At 38.6% G+C, this 20,240-nt stretch overlaps 1 protein-coding gene across 1 annotated transcript; it reads right to left on the minus strand.

The window, feature by feature from the left end:
- Nucleotides 1-908: 908 nt before the first annotated feature.
- Nucleotides 909-18,408, minus strand: LOC140236415 (solute carrier family 23 member 1-like). Its single transcript, XM_072316341.1, has 13 exons — nt 18,202-18,408; nt 14,167-14,324; nt 13,485-13,576; nt 12,621-12,688; nt 11,927-12,108; nt 11,018-11,138; nt 8,557-8,713; nt 7,739-7,992; nt 7,240-7,369; nt 6,233-6,376; nt 5,314-5,409; nt 4,287-4,523; nt 909-931 (listed from the first exon to the last, which is right to left on the minus strand). The coding sequence occupies exons 1-13, from the start codon at nt 18,406-18,408 to the stop codon at nt 909-911; spliced, it is 1,869 nt and encodes a 622-aa protein (XP_072172442.1).
- Between the last annotated feature and the right edge of the window lie 1,832 nt (nt 18,409-20,240).

Here is a 20,240-nt window from a genome sequence, read left to right on the forward strand (position 1 = left end):
ACAAACAAACAAAACACTGAGGCCATAACAATAATGAGTAGGATTAATCACCGACATGAGACTTTCCATTTATTTCAACAGTTGGATGCGGGGTGCAACATCTCTGGTAAATGTGTCTTGGGCGATAGACGCTGAAGTAAAGGTCAAGAACTGTAACTCATCTCTCCTTTCAAACCAAGGAGGGGGGGGGGGGATATTTGAGATAACCTCTCTTAACCTGTTCATGAGAATTAAAGAGACCCCGTGCAAAACCATTTAGATCCGCCCCATATCACAGATACTATAGGAAATCGATCGGGGATAAGATGACATTAGATTGATGAGACCAAGGTAGTATGATGTGAACGCAGACTAAAACCTACAAAAGCCATCTGATGTAGGGGATCACCCGGTTCTTTTTGCAAATGTTGAAGGCATAATTTACCATTCGCAGATGAAACAAAAACCCAGCTTTCTTGCTTCAAAATAGTTCGGAAATGTGAGTTAGGAATAGAAACAGCCAATGTAAAATTTTGAGTCGGTATGATTAATGATAAGTACTGTTAGATATACAAAATGTGAACAATAGTTATGACAAAAATGTTTCGAGACTAAACCGTCTACAGTCATGGTTTATTACGAAAAACAGTGATATCTCCTTGTATTTTAGGCTTTATTTGCAACTTTTTTTTTTACATGGAGGAATGTTATGTTAGCAACTGACCTTCACATATGCATCAAAATGTGATATCTTGAACATTTTTTTTTTAAAATCACTGTTCCCAATGGTATACAGTGCTTTGATATCGATTCTCTTGTTCTTCTTTTTCTTCTTCTTCCTCTTCTTCTTCTACTTACTTTTTTTTCTAAAGATGCCAAGTGGCAATATCTTGTACAGAGGAGGGCGAAATTACACGATTTAACATTTTTCAGTCCACTAGGAGGTCGAGATCTGTGTTCGAAAAATGGGGGTACAGATAGTAATGAGTTACACAGTGTGTTCGATGTTGAAGCTTGCAATTATTAAGGGATCTAGCAAATTTACATAAATTTCATCATTATAAATCGCTTCGGTCATGTTCCTGCTTTGTTGAGAGACGATGAATATGACTGGAATTGAATGTGCGAAGACATTTTGATTTCAGACTTCTAATCAGAATATTCGGAGACTGTTGTCCGTTGTAAATGAGAGGGTTTTTTTTTTTTGGTTTTTTTTTTTTTGCATTGTATTTTTAGTATAAAGGTCTATTCTGAAGTCTCTTTGGTTAGTGGTATGCATGTCTTTGTTTTGTAGAGCACAGTATTATACAACATGACGTGTACATGAAAAGCATGCCTGCGGACTGTTCATTCATTTACAGTATATTACAGTATAGTATATAGCTGTTTTATGAAATAGCTATGCGACAAATTGAATGTTCTTATTTTGTAACGCAGTAACTAACAATGTTGGCAAGTTTTCTCAAATAAAACGTGAGCAATGATTGCAATTTCTCTGTCACTCCACCCGTCTATAATGTTCGTACTCTCTAAAAAAAAAATCGAGTGAAAATATTCACTCTTAAAAGAGTGAATACAAAAAAAAAGAGTGGATTTAGAGTGAAATTGGAGTGAATTTTGAGTGGAAATGTTCAATTTCACTCATTTTGGAGTGACCTCAAGGATCACTCGAAGATTTTGGAGTGATCCCTGAGGTCACTCTAAAACGAGTGAAAATGAACATTTTCACTCGAAATTCGGTCCAATTTCACTCTAAATCCACTTTTTTTTTGTATTCACTCTTTTAAGAGTTAATATTTTCACTCGATTTTTTTTTTGAGAGAGTATATAACAAATGTATAATTACCATGCACGACAATCAGTAAGGTCTACACATTCTTACTTTTTTTAAACCTCCTGCATTCATTTCAATTTCAGTTCAATTTATTATCTGTTTATTATTCATTCATGTTTCCCTGAAGAAGAAAAGGTCGCACAGTCAGTTTGCTAACTGTTTTAAAAGGGCGCCCTCTTGATATATATATATATATATATATATATATATATATATATATATATATATATATATATATATATATGCACACACGATAGACTGACAGGAATAGAAATAACATGATACAATTAAATTCAAAAGAACGCCACGAAAAAGAGAAATAAGCTATAAGAAATAAACTACAACACTGTACATGTATACATCGAAGGTAGAACAGAAGTAATAAAAGGAAGAGTAACTAAGGAATGTCTAATTTTTGTCCATCCGTGTGGAAATTCTGTTTGCTTCAAGTCAATACGCATAACGCATAAAGCTGCATTAAACAACACCTACGATCATACACAGAAAAGAAGACTGGTCATTTAAAACGATATCAATCATTGATAGCAATTACTCTTTGTGACTCATAATCTATTAAATCATAACTTGAAAAACAATGCGGTTGTGCACTTATAGGTCAGTTTCTCTACCTTACAATCTCAGAGTGCCTCTTCCGGCTGTGGCTGCAGTGTGCAGAGATACATCATCATGACATGTATATTGAGATGGGGACTACATCTGCGATGAATGATGAGCGATGGCGGGAGAGACGGACATGGGTATGTGTGTGATAATCTTGTCGTATGGCAAGAGGCCCAATCTTCTCAGAAAAGGTCGTCTGCTACTAACAGGGGCAACCCGTTGTATAAGCGTATGGATAATTGTGTAATAATTATTATGATAATGTATTAGAGTAGAGTGCAACAAAGTTGATATCATTATGATTGTATCCATGTTTTGTTGAAACTTCCCTCATTAATGTGATTCAAAGTTCCTTAAAATAGTATGTACTCATGTAAGCGTTATCATTATTGCTTTGTTTTACTTCGTGTGGAAATAAAATCATTTGAATTGAAAAAAAAATGAATAACTCATAATACTCGTAATGTTGTCAGCCAATGTATATAATCAGCATTCTAAATATCTAAAAAGCTTGTCGTCAATGAACACATAAACTATCAATGCGTTTATATCCTAACACACAATTTACACACACACACACACACACACACACACACACAACAAAAGCTGGAGAATGTAATTTTCCTATACCATGAAAATTTAATGTAACATCAAAATAATGCTTATTGAAACATTCAAGTATGCGTTGGGATGTTAAGACATATTCCCATTTTAAAAAAAATGTTCTTGTTGTATATATTGAAAATTGAAAGGGTCTAGTAATTTTCGCAACTTCTTCATGTATCATAATTATAACAGGCTAATAAGATGAAAATTCATATCTCATGGAAATGGAAACTATTTCGTTATCATTAGGGAGAAATCTTGACAGAAGGCGTATACGGTACACACAATAACCCTTGGTTGTGAATGATCCTATGGCAAGATTTGTGTACAACTGTACTAATATGCCGTCTGCGAATAGTGTTGTCAAAGTGACAAAGAAGACCATATTACACTATCTTCCTTTGAATCCGTGAAAAAAAAGAAGTAATGTTTTCATTTCACAAAATTGACCTGTACATAGGACTCAGGGTATTAGTGATTTATATTTATAGATTGTGGGAGAAAGAACTGCAATCTATATTATGTACACACATTGATGACCCACGCTGATTATCCGAGACCAATATTCTTATTCCTATTACTCATCACACTAAACATTTCAAAAGCTGAATGCTATCATTAAACACAAGCATCAATACATTTATACACTAGAGTACAGCTAATTTGATATTAGTTCTATACAATATTGCTGACTTTATATGAATGCATGAATAGTTTATGAACAGTTGAAGAAACTTCTACAAAATGGCCATACTACTATGAAACTGCTATGATATGAACGCTTGAATAGTTTGAACAGTTGAAGAAACTTCAACAAAATGGCCAAACCGCGACTACTATGAACAGTTATCAACAATCATAGAATGACATAATATTCGCAGAAGCGTTCCGTCTAATACAGGTCTATCCGGTGTGTAATATCCCCCAAATTATGCAAGACGTGCACGTGTAAATTTGCCAATTTACCTGCATTTACCTGCAAGTCGCAAGAGATGATTGAGGCATATTAGGGAAAGTTCTCCTATACTACTCTTTACGTATACCCTGGAACGCTTTGTAGTATTTTGTCATAAATCTTACACTTCCAGGGGTATCATGTGAGAAAGTAGCTTTGGATTCCCACGTTATAAGTTTGAATGTAAAGCAAGCCTAAATACGACAATCCCATTATGTTTCTTTTTAAAGTTCTGAATTGTTAATTCTTAATAACGTTTATGACGGTGTCCTTCCGAGTGTTTGGTCCTACAACGATTAAGTCCCTTAGACAGATTCGGAAATCCAGTGAAAGTTGGGCAGAAAGGCACACGTCTGGTCCATTTCCACCGTCGGACGGCGGCCATTCCAAAGGGAAAGTCGTAACACTTGTTTGCACGCTGGATGACGTGATCTTCAGTCTCATCGCTGTCGCCCTCAACGTTGGATTCACTGTCGGTTGGAAGTTGCATCGCACGGAACTGTATCATTCCTCGCTCCTCCGGGGTCCCTTGATATCCAAAGAATTCAGGCACATACAAAAGAATATTTAGTAATAAACAATATCAAAAATAACTTATGTTAATGATCTCCTCTAAATTTCAGCAAGGCTTACTTGACGTTCATCCGGTTAGCCCTTCAATCTACTGCTAGAAATCAGACACTGCGGAAAACTATTATGGAGTGACGCATTCAAATGTACACTGTAAAGTTCGCTTCTAGAATCGAAAGTGATGACACAATCAAGCTGTTTTCCATCTTAATAACTTAATCTACTTTGACAAATTTTGTACATACTAAATACTTGTACATTGTACATGTATTTTGGTCTGAATGAGAGATTTACGAAAATTGCAAAAGAGTTTTGATTCAACATGCAGAACAGCAAAACATATCGAAAATCTAATTGATGCTTTGACAACCTCTGTTCGGAGCTTAAGCGAGTAAATTCTTATACTTGTCGGTTGTCACCATACATGCCATATAAGTGCAGGTATTAAAGAACGCTGTTATCTTTAGTTTTGTTTTGAGACGAGTCGGAGAAAGTTTCTAGCATTGGTCAGTGTTTTTTTTTAACCACGTTTGAGTGAAATGTTCAGTATAAAAGATGATACCACAAATAAACTTATTATTTTGCTTTCCTATCTCGCATGCCTATAAATTATCGTCTTCCTCCCCTGACACGGAACGTCATCTTACAAAGTGTTACACTGCAGATAGAATCACAGCAAGGGCCTTGAGTTTCTGAGAACATCGCTTCTGTGATTAGTATCGTGACATCTGTTCATTGACGTCATTACCTGGAGCCGTATTGTCCAAAATGCATCCAACGGCTCCACCAAGAAACATGCTATTGCCCAGAATGATTATCAATATCTGGTCAAAAGTCTCAGAGCCTGAAAAGAGAGAGATAATAAAAAAATAAAGAACATCATCCATAAATTCATTGCGGGTGATCAATCCTACTTGCAGTACTACAACAACAATAATTAAAACAAAATGCCGCTCTGTCGTCACACGTCGTAACCTGTTATTTCCAGATCTTAGAGCAACAATTTTCGTCTTTGCTGACACGTCGCATCAAAACAGTGCATGGTTGTTATAGGTCTATACCCGATTTAGAAAGTGAGAATTCAAGCTCTTTTTCTGTCTTTTTGTAGGGTTTGATGACATCCATGCACATTTTCGAATCATGAGAATCTAGAGATTTTCTGCTGTGACTTTTTATGAATCAGATATATACCTTAGTCCAATAATATTATAGTCGTTGTTTGCATTCAATCTTTGACTCACTTCTCAAAACCTTAATTGTTTGTGCGACAGTAAAAAGCTCTCCTTCCTGAAATCACTGCCCCTTAATAAAAAATTCTCTGACACAGATACTTGAATTAGTAATCATATTGGAAATAGATGAAAAACAAAAAACAAAAAAACAAAAAACAAACGTGCAGCCTCTGTGTACATCTAAAATACACATACACGTTGCATACACCCTCACACACGCACACAGACAGACATGAGAACACAAATAATACGTACAATGAGGGATACTTAAAAATGTACTTTAAAACATGTCTACATCAACAGAATATCACACCCCCCCCCCCCAAAAAAAAAAAGGAAAAGAAAAAAAAAAGAGAAGAAACAATAGAAGAAAATTGATGTGGAAATAAGAGAAGGCTGTTGGGGCTCATGGCTTGTTGCCTCCCCGGAAGGTACCCGTGTTTATAGAATCGGTGTGCGCATTGACGTAAGCTGGAACGGCCATCCCGATGTAGAACGAGGTGCCGATGATGAAGAGGTTTCGGGGCGAGTTGAGGTCGACGAATTGAAGGTTGGAGAAGCCGACGGCAACCACCATACCTAGAGAACCGGGTAATGAAACATTGGAATCCCTGCATTTGTACAGACACATAAATCATCTCCCATTTTTCCGTCATTTGGCAAGACCTAACCTGTTATAGATATAATGTTGAAGATAATGGTCTGATATTCAATAATATTCTGACTCTTTTTAAGTGTATTTTAGTAGAATGTTAATATTATGGTTTTAAAAAAAGCTATTAAGATAGGCCCAAGGTGTTGCCAACTTGAGATTCAACAGTGAACGGTATATAAAAATAATAGAGACATGAAAACGGAGCGGTAAATCTGTAACATAGACAATTATGATAGATGGTGTGGACGGTCATTTTGATTTGGTCTGTTGAGGAATATCGAACTTCTCTGTAGGCCTATCACTTGAGGCATTTTTCGAAAAGAGAGACAGAACATCAACCCTCACGTCTACGTATTTTCGTACATCATAATGATGAAACAAGCAAAATCATACAGTGCATTCGTCTCTATTGGGGATATTCCAAGGTAGTACTGGGACCTATTTCATTTTGTACTTCTAATCGACAATTTTCCTTTCAAGAAATACATGTTTGGCCTAGATACACGCATACATACATACACACATACACTCACACATTATAGGACCTACCTACACGATTACACGTATGTATTTAAGACTAGTGTGTCTTCCAGACCATCTGCCTGTTTTAATATACTTCCAGCAGTATTAACTCTCTCTAACGACGAAAGAAGTAGCAGGTTCAGCGAGATGGTTCCACTGCTTCTTATGTAGAGATCAATGGGATGGTCCTGCCTTTTGTGGTATAGGGATGACTAAAGTTGGCAATAAGTCTGGAAAGTCAGACTAATATGAGGGCTACACGTACCCAACGTTGCAGCCAATACACCACCTATGACTGGTGCTGGCATGGAAACGATCACAGCGCCTGCTTTCTGCCACAGCCCGAGAATGAGCAGAATGACACTCATGACTTGTACAACGAATCGACTTCCGACCTGGAGTTTTAAAATCAAGGCAGAAAGATTATTGGAAGTTGACAAACGGTTGATCATCGATCATCACGTAGAAGCAGCGTTCTACAAACCCACTACTGAGCGGGGAGGGCGCTTCAGGAATAAAAGTCGGTATGCCGATTTTTGTTATTTCACTTTTTTTTTTTAAATTTCAAAATACCGCAAGAAATAGCTCATTATCTCGGTAAATCGCATCAGCGAAACAAGTGTTTTTTGGGAGAGCTTTCCCATGTATGCCTATTGCCAGTATATCGAGTGGGTGAAAGATGCATTTTAAGCCCTTGCAAGTAAGCTTACTATGTTTTACCTTTAATGCAGTTGATAATCTATTTTCAGTTTAAATATATTCACCTTTGTGATACCTATGACTCCTATATTCTGACTATACGAAGTAGCACCCATCCCGGTACCCCACAAGGCCGAGATTATACCTCCGACACCTTCCATTCCTATCCCACGGTTGACCGCGTGTGGAGGAAGTGGAGGGGCGCCCGCTATTCTGGCGCATGCATAGTAGTCGCCGATGGACTCGACGATGGAAGCGGTGCAGCCAACAATCATACCCAGAACTCCTGGCGCAGTTATCCTTGGTGGTCCCCATTGCCCTACGTAAAGAGCAGGAACGTTTCTGGTCAATTCCAGGAAAATGGGACGACGGATGTTTTAGAAACGCTCCACAAAATGCAAATCATCATATTCGAAGAAAGTAATGACATGACTGGAAAAAGAAATAAACAACAAAAAGAATCTGTCAACAGTAAAATTTAGACCTAAGGCCACCGCACGCTATAACTATGAATTTCGTTCGCACGACTGATTGAGTTTAGATATGAAATAAACAAGTGTATTTATTGAGAGGCTGTTGTGAATTATTTCGGATCTAAATTTGGTTAGTCGTATGACCGGAACTCGTATAGTGTGCAAAGGCCCTTGGACATTCAGGGCTGTTGCAACCACACGTGACGATATTAACGTTTATTCATTTTTCTCATTCATTTGAATTTTTTTCACATATCATTAGCTACTTACAATTTTTTGATGAATTACTAGCAAAGAAATGACTAAAAAGATTTCAAAAAGCCTCGTTTCGAGGTCGAAATAACCATGAAGTGAACTCACTTTAGTAAATTATCTATAGTCTATTCTCTTTCGTATTGTAGCAGTCTTACCTGGGTATGGAATGTAATACCAGGGAGTGGAAGCTAGTTGCTTGTCGTTCAGATCGGTTCTGGCCCCGTATCCACTGGACGACTCGTCGTCAGGAAACACATTCGTTACGGTTAGAATGTGGCAAAACAGCCACGATATAAGGAGCGCGAGCACCACCTGAAGAAAAAAAAAAAACACAAAATGTTTTGAACGAAAAAATTAGCTATGGAAAACCACTTAGAGTCAGAGTTTACAATCATTTATCAATCTCATTCATTGAATTTGCTATTGGAAAAAAAAAAAGAAAACTAGCGGAATGAGTTGCGGCTGTCCATTAAAAGCAAAGAGTTGGCTTAACAGGAAAACGACCAGGAAGAGTTTTGAGTGTCCATTGAAAGCACTGTAGATTGTATGGAAAGAAAAAAAAAATACAACGACCGACTTGTGCTCTTACTGAAATCATAATTATGTTGGAATCTGCTATCGATGCGACAGATACGAGTATTGGCCGGCAAGGCATCTGCCGAGGTGGGTTCTGTGAGAATGAAGTTTAGTTCAACGGCCGCAGGTGCTACAACGAAAGGACCCCGAAGAAGTGGATATCTGTCTCCAGGGCCCCGTTTCATAAAACTTATCAATAACAAGTTACGATAGTAGTCATAAGCTACTGAAATCCTTGCATCTGATTGGCTGAGAGCAAATTTGTCATAGAAATGTGGCAGTTGTTGCTGATAAGTTTTATGAGACGGGACCCAGGTCTCCTTCGTTGACCGGATGCCGATTGCTCTCTTGTGTATACACTGGTGCCACCTAAAGAGCTCTGTCATAGGCAGTACACGTATCTTGCTTCCCGAGACTTCACACACTGAAACTGCAGCTCGTAGGGTTTGCTTTCACATGGTCTTTGTACCTCTTCAAGAGTCTTCCTTGACCATGGTGCCCATGTTGCAACTGTCCATGCAGTAGCATATATATCTTTGGAATCCTGTCGTCTTTCATGCTGAAAACAATTCCTGTTCATCTCAGTTGGCACTCGATGATCAGGCATTGGATGGTGGGGATGCCACACTTTTCCAGAACCTTGAGGTTGGACACTCTGTCCTATCACTTGATACTACAGATCCTTCGCAGACATCGCTGGTGAAATTACTCTAACACCTGGATGTGCCGGCGGTACGTGGTTACCGTCTCGCAGGAGTAGAGGAGAGCACTCAGGACCGCAGCTTCGGGTACACGGCAATCACGGTGGTGCATTGGTAGTATGTGACGCGCTGAGGGCTAAAACATGGCTTCAGTCTTTCCGAGATTGATCACCTGTCCGAATCGTGTGTAGGCAGCGGCAAAGCGATCATTCAAGAACTGTACGTCTTCGTGGGAGTGGGAAACCAATGCACAATCATCCGTGTATAGAGAAACTCACACAAGGGTGGCCTTAAACAATTTGGTTTTGGTTTGTTTCATTTTCCACCTGAGAAGATGGCTGGATAGCCCATATTCAGGTGCACTATAGATGGTCTTCGATGGGATCCCGTTGGATGTGAGGCGGGACTACTTCAACGGATTATGCACTCTACTGCTCTTTGCGATGGATGAGTGAAGCAGGATCTTTTACGTACATGAATTTTGACTCTCTCACACACTGGACCTCCGTTTTATGAAGTGTGTTTTGCCTCTCACTAGACAACTGCTTGAGAGGAAGGTATAATTACACCAGGGAGGTGGCCATCTCCCTGATTACACGCAACATTGCTTAGTTAGATTGGGGAGTCGAAAACGGTCCTTTGGACCCGGAGACAGACGCGCTACAGACTGAGCCAACTCACCGGTCTTCCCATCAGTGCGAAACTGGATGTACAATGTGATTGTGCAATCATAAAAACCTAACGAATTCTACACGAAGGTGAGGGACGCCTTCGTGTGATTGTTCATCACTCCATTGGCTGCGAATTCTAGTGTGGGGACACTAAGAAAAGTTGGTAAAGGATGCCTAAGACTCCCGACTCTTCCTTAGGAGTAGAGGACATCCGGCGGTAAAGTCCTTCCCATTACTTACATATGTGGACAAGACCTTTCAACCACAATGTCCCTCTTGTCCGAGATGCATTTTAAACGTGGTACCTCACAATGAACAGTTATGAGAATGCAGGAGCCGCGGCTCTTAAAAAACAAACTGACTGAAGAAAATCACCACAAAACCAATGACTTCCGTGGGTCCAACCGGGAATGTTTTTCCCGTTGATTGGGGGGGGGGGATATCATGACCCTTGACCCCCTCCCGCAACGGCCCCTGGAATGGCAGGGTCCTGTAGATGAGTGTGGGTGTACCATTAGTTGATAAGATGCTTGTTTCTGTATAAAGAAGCGGAGAGGGGATGTAGAGAATAAGGTTACATTACAACAAAAATAATAAATGTATAAATTGCAACAAACAATTACAATCATAACATGGCTTCTGTGTCTAACTACGGTGATTACGTTTACCGGAAATAATTTGAAGAGTGGGAACCAGGCCACTTTGAATCTCTTCGTTTTCCCGAGCCCGAGACAGGGAACGTTAACGCGGTCTAAATACTGCGAGAAGATAGCGATGAGAGCCAGCGTACTGGAAGGGAGACAAAATTTGTAAAAGAGTTTACAGGAAAGTAATGCAGAAAATCGTTTCGCCTCAAAGAAGGAAAGACGAAGACATTCATCTTGATAAAGATGCCACTGAATATTGTTGTGTATATCTTGAAGCCTGCTCAAGGTAAAACGATGTAGCCTTATTCTTTTTCTTCCCTTGCAGATACATTTTCAGTCGATTTCTCCCATATACTACAAACTGACAGGGAGAGCCTTTAGCGATTTTGAGATCATTCTGCTCAATATTTTGAAATATCATATTCGTTTCTGCATTACACTGATATACTGAAGCTTCATTCGTATATAGGTTTGCGTGGGTACCTAACCCGCTGTAAGATCTAGCAGTTGGATGTTGGAGGTATTCGTTACTCTCAAGGGAAATACATTCCCATCCCACATGTTGTGTATAATGATCTTCTAATGCCGGAAAGGCACAAACGTAATTATGTGACAAAATGGTCTATGCCCACTCACGATTTGAAAAGCTGATGAAGAGATGTTTTTAGAACCTTAACTTTTTGTCAGGATCATCACAAACTCTTCGTACGGATCAATCTCTATGTATCCTCCCACACCAATATTAATGTGCTATGTATATCTATAAGTATCATATAATATATATATATATATATATATATATATATATATATATATACATGTATATATATATGTGAATCTGTGTGTGAGTGCGCGCGTGTGTGTGTGTGTGTGTGTGTGTGTGTGTGTGTGATATGACTAGCTGCATGGTATATCATTAAGCTAACTCACAGTCCAGCTATGCCCCAGTGCTGGCTCGCGTTAGAAGACACCATGTCAAACAGCGACATTCCGATCAAAGCTATCGTAGGAGCGATCGTCAGTGGTCCGATGAAGCGCAGAAACAGGCTGGTGAAGCCTGCGAAGCCGACAACGATCTCGAAAATGGAGGCGATAAGGACAGCTCCACTCAGCTGCCATTGAAAACACACAATAATGCAAAACAGCTTCAGCAATTATGATATTACGAAGATATTATGGTTATCAAAATTATCTTGATCATAATTAACAATGGTATACCTACTTCTGTCATTGGACAGATAAAATCTTAAATTTGACCGTGAGAGAGAGAAAAAAAAATGACCTAACTTGGTGGCAAAACAGGCTGAGTGTGGCTAAGTTTTGCAGCCTGTTCGCGGCACCTATAGCTGAAATGCATGCAGTTCTCAAGCACTGAGCAGAGAGTTATTCCCCTTCTTTCTGGTAAGAAAAACAGAAAAAAAAAACACACATGAGTACACACTTACAAATTTTTGATGGCCCGATCCTAAAATCCCTAACCCCAATCCGCGATAATCCTAACCATAACCCAAACGCTAACCCTAAACCTAACCCTTACCCTAACTTTATCGTGAACCAGTATTTAGCCCGGGGGTAAATATCCTCCGGGGGTAATTGCCCTGAAACGATATTTTGCCAAACTTGCCTCCTGCATGCGGGCTCGGAACTCCGTTCTCGCCTCTTCTGAAAATTCGGAGGAATTGGTACCATTAGCTGGAAAATGAAAGGGTAAGAACATTACGTAAGTGTGTTGATTCATTTCGCATTTTTTAAAGCTTCATAAGACAAGCCTGATATGGCTGGCGATGGGTGCATGGAAGGCAACGAGTAGAATGATTGTAATGAGTTTTCTGATAAAAATGATTTTGGTCATATTAGGTGACAGATACCAAGATTCAGTATGTATGTTATCCCTATAAGATAAGAAACCATATTTTGTGGAGCCTTTTTGTAATGCGCAGAAGCGTTTTTTCCCCCTATTTTTATTTCAATATTTTTTGCGCCTGTTAGATGAAACCCGGAAGTGGCACTAGGAATACTTTTTGTCCTCTCCCCTCCTTTTACGGAATTCCTGGATCCGCCCTTGTGAATATCTTTGCTTCTCACATTTTAATTGAAAATTTTCCTAATATTCCACCAAAAGTGTACACCAGATCTTTGAATTCCAATTCTAAAACGCAAAATCTCCCTCGTTGGGCAGGGAAATATATCACCGTCGCTTTCATGTTCCCGTAAAATTTCAAATGTATTCTTGCCTATGTATACCCCCCCCCCCCCGAAAAAAAAAGAGAGAAAAATCCTGCTTACAGCCATGTTTATGTGCTCCTTCCTAATACTTCAGAAACTTGAAACTCGCAACTTAACACTGAGGGAATGCAAACAAACAGACTTTGTGTTCCATTTTCATCACGCTATTTTTTACTATATTGTAAATCACCAAAATCTGATTTTTACTCAGAGTGATATGAAAAATACAAAGTCAAAAACTTTGGCTCATATTCGTTCTCACCTACATGAACCGACGGGCATTCCCCACGTAGGTTCATCAGAGAGAAGGCGGGAAGAAGAAAGGCAAACGAAGGACCTTGAACGATAGGAAGTCTACGGGAAAAAGACAGGAGGAAAAGGTGTTATGTCGGTCACTCTAGTAGGCAAGGTAGGCAGTACAAGACGTCTGTGCTGCAGCTACTAGAGGGGTCATATACAGAGTTAATATTATAGCTTCAAAACACATCGAGAGGGCTATATTTCCAATGTAGACAATACTACTAGTCTTGGAAGAGCCCATGATTCATTAAAAAAATATACCCGGTATGATAGCCGGCCAGCCGGCATGTTCCCGAAGCGAATGGAAAAGTTTTTCCTAAACCACACTCAAAAACATATCTGATACACACTCGAGAATAACGTTTTATTAAAGAAATTGCGCGTCTTCACCCCGTGTCTGTTTGCCAATTACGAGACGAATTACCTTACGTAAATTTACAACTCCATTTGTGTCATGGACATGTCTCAGATATACATGTGCATCAATGGTTCCACAATGTTGTCATTTCCGACTAGCCACCCATCTTATCTGGACGATTTTAATGATTTTACCTCATTTTTTTAAATGATAGTCATATTGCTTTTGAACTTGAATGTCCTTTGAGGTTATGCCTCTTCTGACGGTTTTGTTCTTTGACAAGCACCTGGATCCAAACGTCGTCTGCAAGAAGGTCTGGAGACCAGCAACGACGAACTGCGTGGAGACCAGCTTAGAGATGGTGTCCAGGTTGCCATGGATACAGAGGTAAGGGGCAAAGATGAGAGGCACTGTGAAGAGAGTGCTGAAATCTGAAAGGAAATGCTGTAGAGAGCAGTTTAGAAAAGAAACAAAATAGAAAGGGAAAAGAAGGGGAATGAAGGAAGATTGAAACGGAGTGTGACAGTGAGAGAGAGAGAGAGAGAGAGAGAGAGAGGAAAGATGACTTTATATCATACATAAAAATATTACTTGACAAACAATACCATTTGATATGAGACACAATGAAAAATTTAAACGCTAAAAAAAAAACAATTAAAAGACCGAAAAAGGAGCCATGTTTGACAGTGTCAGCAATGCGTCTACTCGGTGCCTTTTATGGTGCTTAAAGTCTGGCTTCCCTTATGGCACTATAAAAGGAGTGAGTGGATATGTAAGGCAAACTCTTACTTAGACACTTTTCTTTCATCTTTATGACAAACTCACCTCCATGTTCAAGTCAGTTCAATAAAGGCAGAATAAACGGAGTAAAGTGAAAGAAATAACAATATTCCCAATATAGCAAAGTTTTATTGTGATCGCCCAACATCGCGTTCTTGCATTTTGATATCTTATGAAATCATTCGTTTCATCAATGATTTTGAATCTATCACTCCCTAAATATATAAAGCCGTCTTTGCGAGATTGTTGAAATTCTAGAACAGTCGTTTAATGAATTCTTCTCTGATTCCCGTGATCAAAGTTAAATTTGGATGAAGTGTGCAAGTAAAAGGGATCGAGCCTGTCTTGTGAGGTCATGACCTTCTTACTTCGTCTCATTTGCATATTGGACTGTGACTGATATTGATATTCTGTGGCGACATGTTAAAAGGATATGCGCTGCAAAATTAATGGCCTTATTATCACTTAAGTGTGCCCCAAAGAATATCCTAATGATATGCCATTTATTTTAACACAATATCTCTACTATTTTTCTTCAGATTACTTGGATGCGCCCCCCAAAACAAACAAACAAAATGCAAATCAAGACCTGCGGGTGACATCATCTGTCAATCAATGGTAAAGTAGGCCTACTAATATGAAAATGCCCAGTTTTCAATGTCTTTAGTTAAGCGTATCAGTACTTTACCAATGATCATGTTGATTGACAGATGTCACAGGCAGAATCTTGGTTTGAATTGTGTGTGTGTGTGTGTGTGTGGGTGTGTATGTGTGTGTATGTGTGTGTGAGAATATCCAAGTGTTGAGGACAAGTAGTATCCATAATAATATATGATCATTATAAAACATTTGGACACAAGAGTGGTGATCATGGTATTATGAATCAACACAAGTCAACACGCATATGCATATTTCATAATCCCTTTAAGCTTTGAAGAACTACATTTTTGTTTTTCATATGTCTAGATGTCTGCATTTGTCTGAAGCCTTTATAATTGCTCACAAAGTATGGCTGTGATAAACTTTTCATATTGTTGTTGTTGCTGTTTAGATTTTACGTGTATCATTCGTCAGGTGTGATAATGTTCATGACGTCCGTGTAAAGATGTGCCCTACTTTGCAATGTATTGTTATGCTGTGAGTTCACCAGGTACGGATGGTCTCGTTTCCATATAGAACCCGTGTTTCTATCGATAAAAAAAAAACAACAACAACAACAACAACAATACAAACAAAACAAAACACGCCCTATCTCAAAAGATTAACGTGGTAGTGCACGTACAGTCTGTATTCCTTTGCAAAGAAAGCCTTTGTTTGTGCACGTTCGTACAGACATTGGACCTGCAAACACGTTACTGGTAGACGATATTGTGTAGTAGTTTCATTCCATTTCATTCACTCGTCTCTGAATTTTTCACAAACAAAATGTTCAAGAATATACATATAAAAGCATGATGAAATTAAAAGGGTACCTTTCTCGACCAGTTAAAAGTTTGTCTGAAAAGAATGAATGACATCTTATAAGCACAGCAGTGAAGATTTGATCAAAATCGTTTAAGATAGCGAGCTAATAATGTTGTCATTCCACAAGTTACCATGTAGTTTGTACATAAACTCTTGAAATGTCCTATGTGTTTGTTTTGGTTCAAACGAAATCATGCTCCTCTCAAAAGATAATATAACTGACTGATCATTATTTGAAGTTATTCAGCAAGCGCCAGTATGTTGGTTATGGTTTTATTTGCTGTTTAATGAGACTAAAGTGTGTGATTCTATTTTTATTGAGGATTAATGTTATTTTGCAACGAAGATTTTTGTAAGATTTTTTGCCATCTGTTTCTAATGGTATTAGGTACACAATGTGCTATGTAGTACATATATGAAATAAATAGGCCTACACGTACAGTGTATTTGCAAGTTCACATACCTACATGCACTTGGGTTAAATCTCTTTTTTGGATGTTATTCTGGTCCACAGGGTTTATTTTTTCGTAAGTTTATAAGATGATACTTACAGTTTTAGTTCAGTGTATTTGTAAGCATCAGTCAATTGGATTTTATACCCCAGGTGTTGACTGCAAAAGTAAGATTTAATACAAGTATTTCATTTCAGAGTTGTGTTTGATATACCCGTAACTCTGTTAAGAACATCGTATTTTTTGAATTTGGGATATAAGTGATATGTTGAGTGTGGAAGTCGAGTGTACATAATGTATTTCTGGCACAAGCATTTGCAAGTTCATCCAGGTGTTGACTGCAAAAGTAAGAATTAATACAATACAATGTACTTCATTCAGAGTTTTATTTGATATACCCGTAACTATGTGAAGAACATGGTATATATTTTTAATTAGGGATATTATAAGTGATATGTTGAGTGTTCAAGTTGAGTGTAAATAATATGTTTCTGGCACAAGCACTTGCAAGTGTTATACATGTACATGTATTAGATACTTGTGTAAAGGGGAAAGAAGAAAAAGGCAACCACGCTAGTAGATGTTGAATATGGTTTTATTTGTTGTTGCTGTTCACGTCATTCATATCGGCGTTGGTTATACAGGACTCACACGGGTAAATATTTCATAGAGACGTGTGTTAAAATTCGAAATTCCCAAAAAATCTGTAAAATAGTTGGGAAAAATGAGGTTTTATATTTGTGTCAATGTCAATAACCATTATTGCGGTGTGATGGACTGGGTCCACTGTATTTTTTTCCTTGTACGTACCTGCCTGTGGGCAGGTAGTATCCTAGGATTATTATTTATCACATGCTTTAATTTGCAATGGAAATAAAGTATGCTATACCCACTCTATAACCTGAAAAAGTGAGGTATGCCTTTCATCCATCAAATTTCAAAGGGGAGTTCTTCAGCTTAAACTCTGTACAAGGGTTCGCAAAGCCAGACTACGAGCTTTTTTTAACTTAAAAAAAAATCACACATTTTCTGTACATGCACCCAAACTTCAAATTCGGAGAGAAAAGCTCTCATCTTCCAACCAAAATGCAGTTTGCAGAGGAATTCACACGCAATATCAGCAGCTATTCAGTTTTCTGCCAAACTGCCTTTCGGATATTTGATTAATTTTTGTTCTTCATTTTTTTAGTATCTTTGGTACGATTTTGTGATGCGGTCATTAGATTAACAGGTGTGAGCCCTATTGAGCTGACTTGAGCTTGGTAATAAAATCCTCACCACTGAGTACTTCGACTCTTTGGTTATTTTCTCATCTAATGGCGTAGTATCTTACGGTAAAGAAAAAAAAAATCTATTTTTGTTATTTCTTTATACAGGCTCCATCAAGATTGTGAGATAATGCCATCGTCAACTCACTGAGTTCATATTCATGTCAACTCTTGGAAATGTTTGGCAAAAATGAGCGAAAATGTACATTTTCATAACTTTCTGAGTTTTTATTCGGCATTATCATATTTACTTTTTCCCTTCAGAATTGCCCTTTACTTCTGGTCTGTTCAATCATACTGCGACTATAAACGTTTATTTGAACATGGGAGTTTGTAGAAGATCTTTGTTTGAGTTACCTGAAATGCCAACACAAGCGTGCTGTACCACGGAGGTCGATCGTTGATCCCGTATATCACTAAGCGTCTGCCGTCATCGATCACATTGGCACGATCTCTTCCGTCAGCTTCTTCGACGTCTAGGGTGTTGTCCGATGACGGGCAGCAATGGTTTTCTAGTTCCTCGAGCATTATTTCTTCCTCATCTCTTTCCAATGACGCCGACATCGTGATTGCGATCAGACTGTGAAGTTTCCACTGACAGGACTTTTCAAGTTACAATGGCTTTCTTGTACGGAAAATCACGAAGACCGATGTGCAAACATTAAGTGAGTTTATCCGGGGTTACGAGACAATGTAAATCAACTAAGAAGAATGATATTGTCAGATAATTCTCATTAATTACACCCAGAAGCTCGAAGATCAATCCAGTCAACTCAAGCAGTGCGAACAACATCCGTGCAAGTAAACCTCGGTCTGACGAGTACAGTAGCTGACGGAGTAAATGTGATGCGCTATTACAATCAGGAATGATCGGTTCTCTAATGATGACACGACAATGTATCTGATTTAATCGGGTACATCACACGATTGTAAAATCACTCCTGTGCTCAAATGTAAAGGGTTTAAGAGGATTAAAGGGATAGTACAGTATTGATGGAGATGAGAATTGGGCTTTTAACTTTTTACGAGATACCAAGAAAACACTTATGATATAGTAGAACATACCGGTTTAAGAGGAATTCAAAGTTTATTTAATGAAAATCGGGTTTGGAATGACTGAAACATTCAAAAAACAAAGTAAAACAAAGCGATCGTAATAGTGGGTCCCACACTTTATTAGAATCGCTCTTTTTTGGATATCTCGGCCATTCCAAAACCAATTTTCATCAAATAAACGTTGAATTCCTCATAGAATTCCATGCTCTCTCATATTTCATATGAGGTTTCTCATTATCTCACCAAAAATGTTGGAAACCTGAAATTAGGTCTCAGCCAAAACTATACGATCCCTTTAAGTATATAGAGGGGTCTTTGTGTTTCGAGAAAAAAACAAAACATCTATAAAGAGCGATCACGGACAAGTGTAAAGGATTTTATTGTGAACAATGGCAGTATGCCCCAAGCAACCGCCACGGCAAAAATATATTCGACCAATCGTGAACATTCCGGTCTCTGTGCATGTGGGGTCTCCCCCCCCCCCCCCCCACCTCCCACGCTAGGGAGCTTCTGCACTTTAGAATTGAAAAGAAGCGAACGGCTGCACATTTCTGGTGGAAGATTTGGAAAATGTTCAGTTCCCAAAGGGTAAAATCATAGAGGTGTGTGTGTGTGGGGGGGGGGGGGAGGAGGGTGTATTCTCCTGCAGCACAAGGGAACTTTTGAATAATCGTTGATTAGGAATCAAAATTGAGCGATCTGTACATTTTTGGTGGAATATTTGGAAATTTTAAATAGCAAAGTGTACTAACTCTATGGAGGCGGACAGTGATGGGGGAGGGGGGTGGGGGAGGGAGCGAGCGGAGAGGGGGTATCCCCTCCAGCACGAGAGGGCTTCTGCATTTGTAGAATTACAATTCAACGATCTGGTGCATACATTTTGTTAAATGTTTGGAAATTGTGTGGTATCTGCCACCTTTTATTCCACGTGTGCGCCTTCACTGTGTCCAAAGTCTATGAAGGTGGACGGGGGAAGGTGGTGTGGAAAGGAAAATCATCTTCCCACATGAGGGATTTTTAAAAGCATTTTTAGAATTGAAAAACAAAAACAACAACAACACCATAATCTGATACAATATTTCAGTAGAAAACTTTGAAAGCGTTGTGATGAAGATTAAAATCTACATCAACCTTTTCTGATAAGTTGTCATTTATACTTGGCAGTCCACATTGTACTATCACTTTTTCATTTGCACATGAATTAAACAGGTACCTTCATTGGCAGTCAACTAAACAAAAAAATGCAATCAATTTGTTTATACCGCTTCTCTGCATATTGGGCTTGAAAAGCAACCCATAGCTCATAAACCATTGCTCATAAAAACAAATACCATAAAAAT

This window comes from Diadema setosum, chromosome 13 (assembly GCF_964275005.1).
Source record: "Diadema setosum chromosome 13, eeDiaSeto1, whole genome shotgun sequence".
NCBI classification, from domain to species: domain Eukaryota; kingdom Metazoa; phylum Echinodermata; class Echinoidea; order Diadematoida; family Diadematidae; genus Diadema; species Diadema setosum.

What these genes read in the sequence shown, in the direction of transcription:
- LOC140236415 (XM_072316341.1), bottom strand. Translation starts at nt 18,408, where the DNA reads ATGTCGGCGTCATTGGAAAGAGATGAGGAAGAAATAATGCTCGAGGAA. An exon ending in ATGCCCGTCGGTTCATGTAG is followed by an intron (nt 12,689 to 13,484) that starts GTGAGAACGAAT and finishes TTCATTTTCCAG; the next exon opens with CTAATGGTACCAATTCCTCC. An exon ending in TCCGAGCCCGCATGCAGGAG is followed by an intron (nt 12,109 to 12,620) that starts GCAAGTTTGGCA and finishes TTTCAATGGCAG; the next exon opens with CTGAGTGGAGCTGTCCTTAT.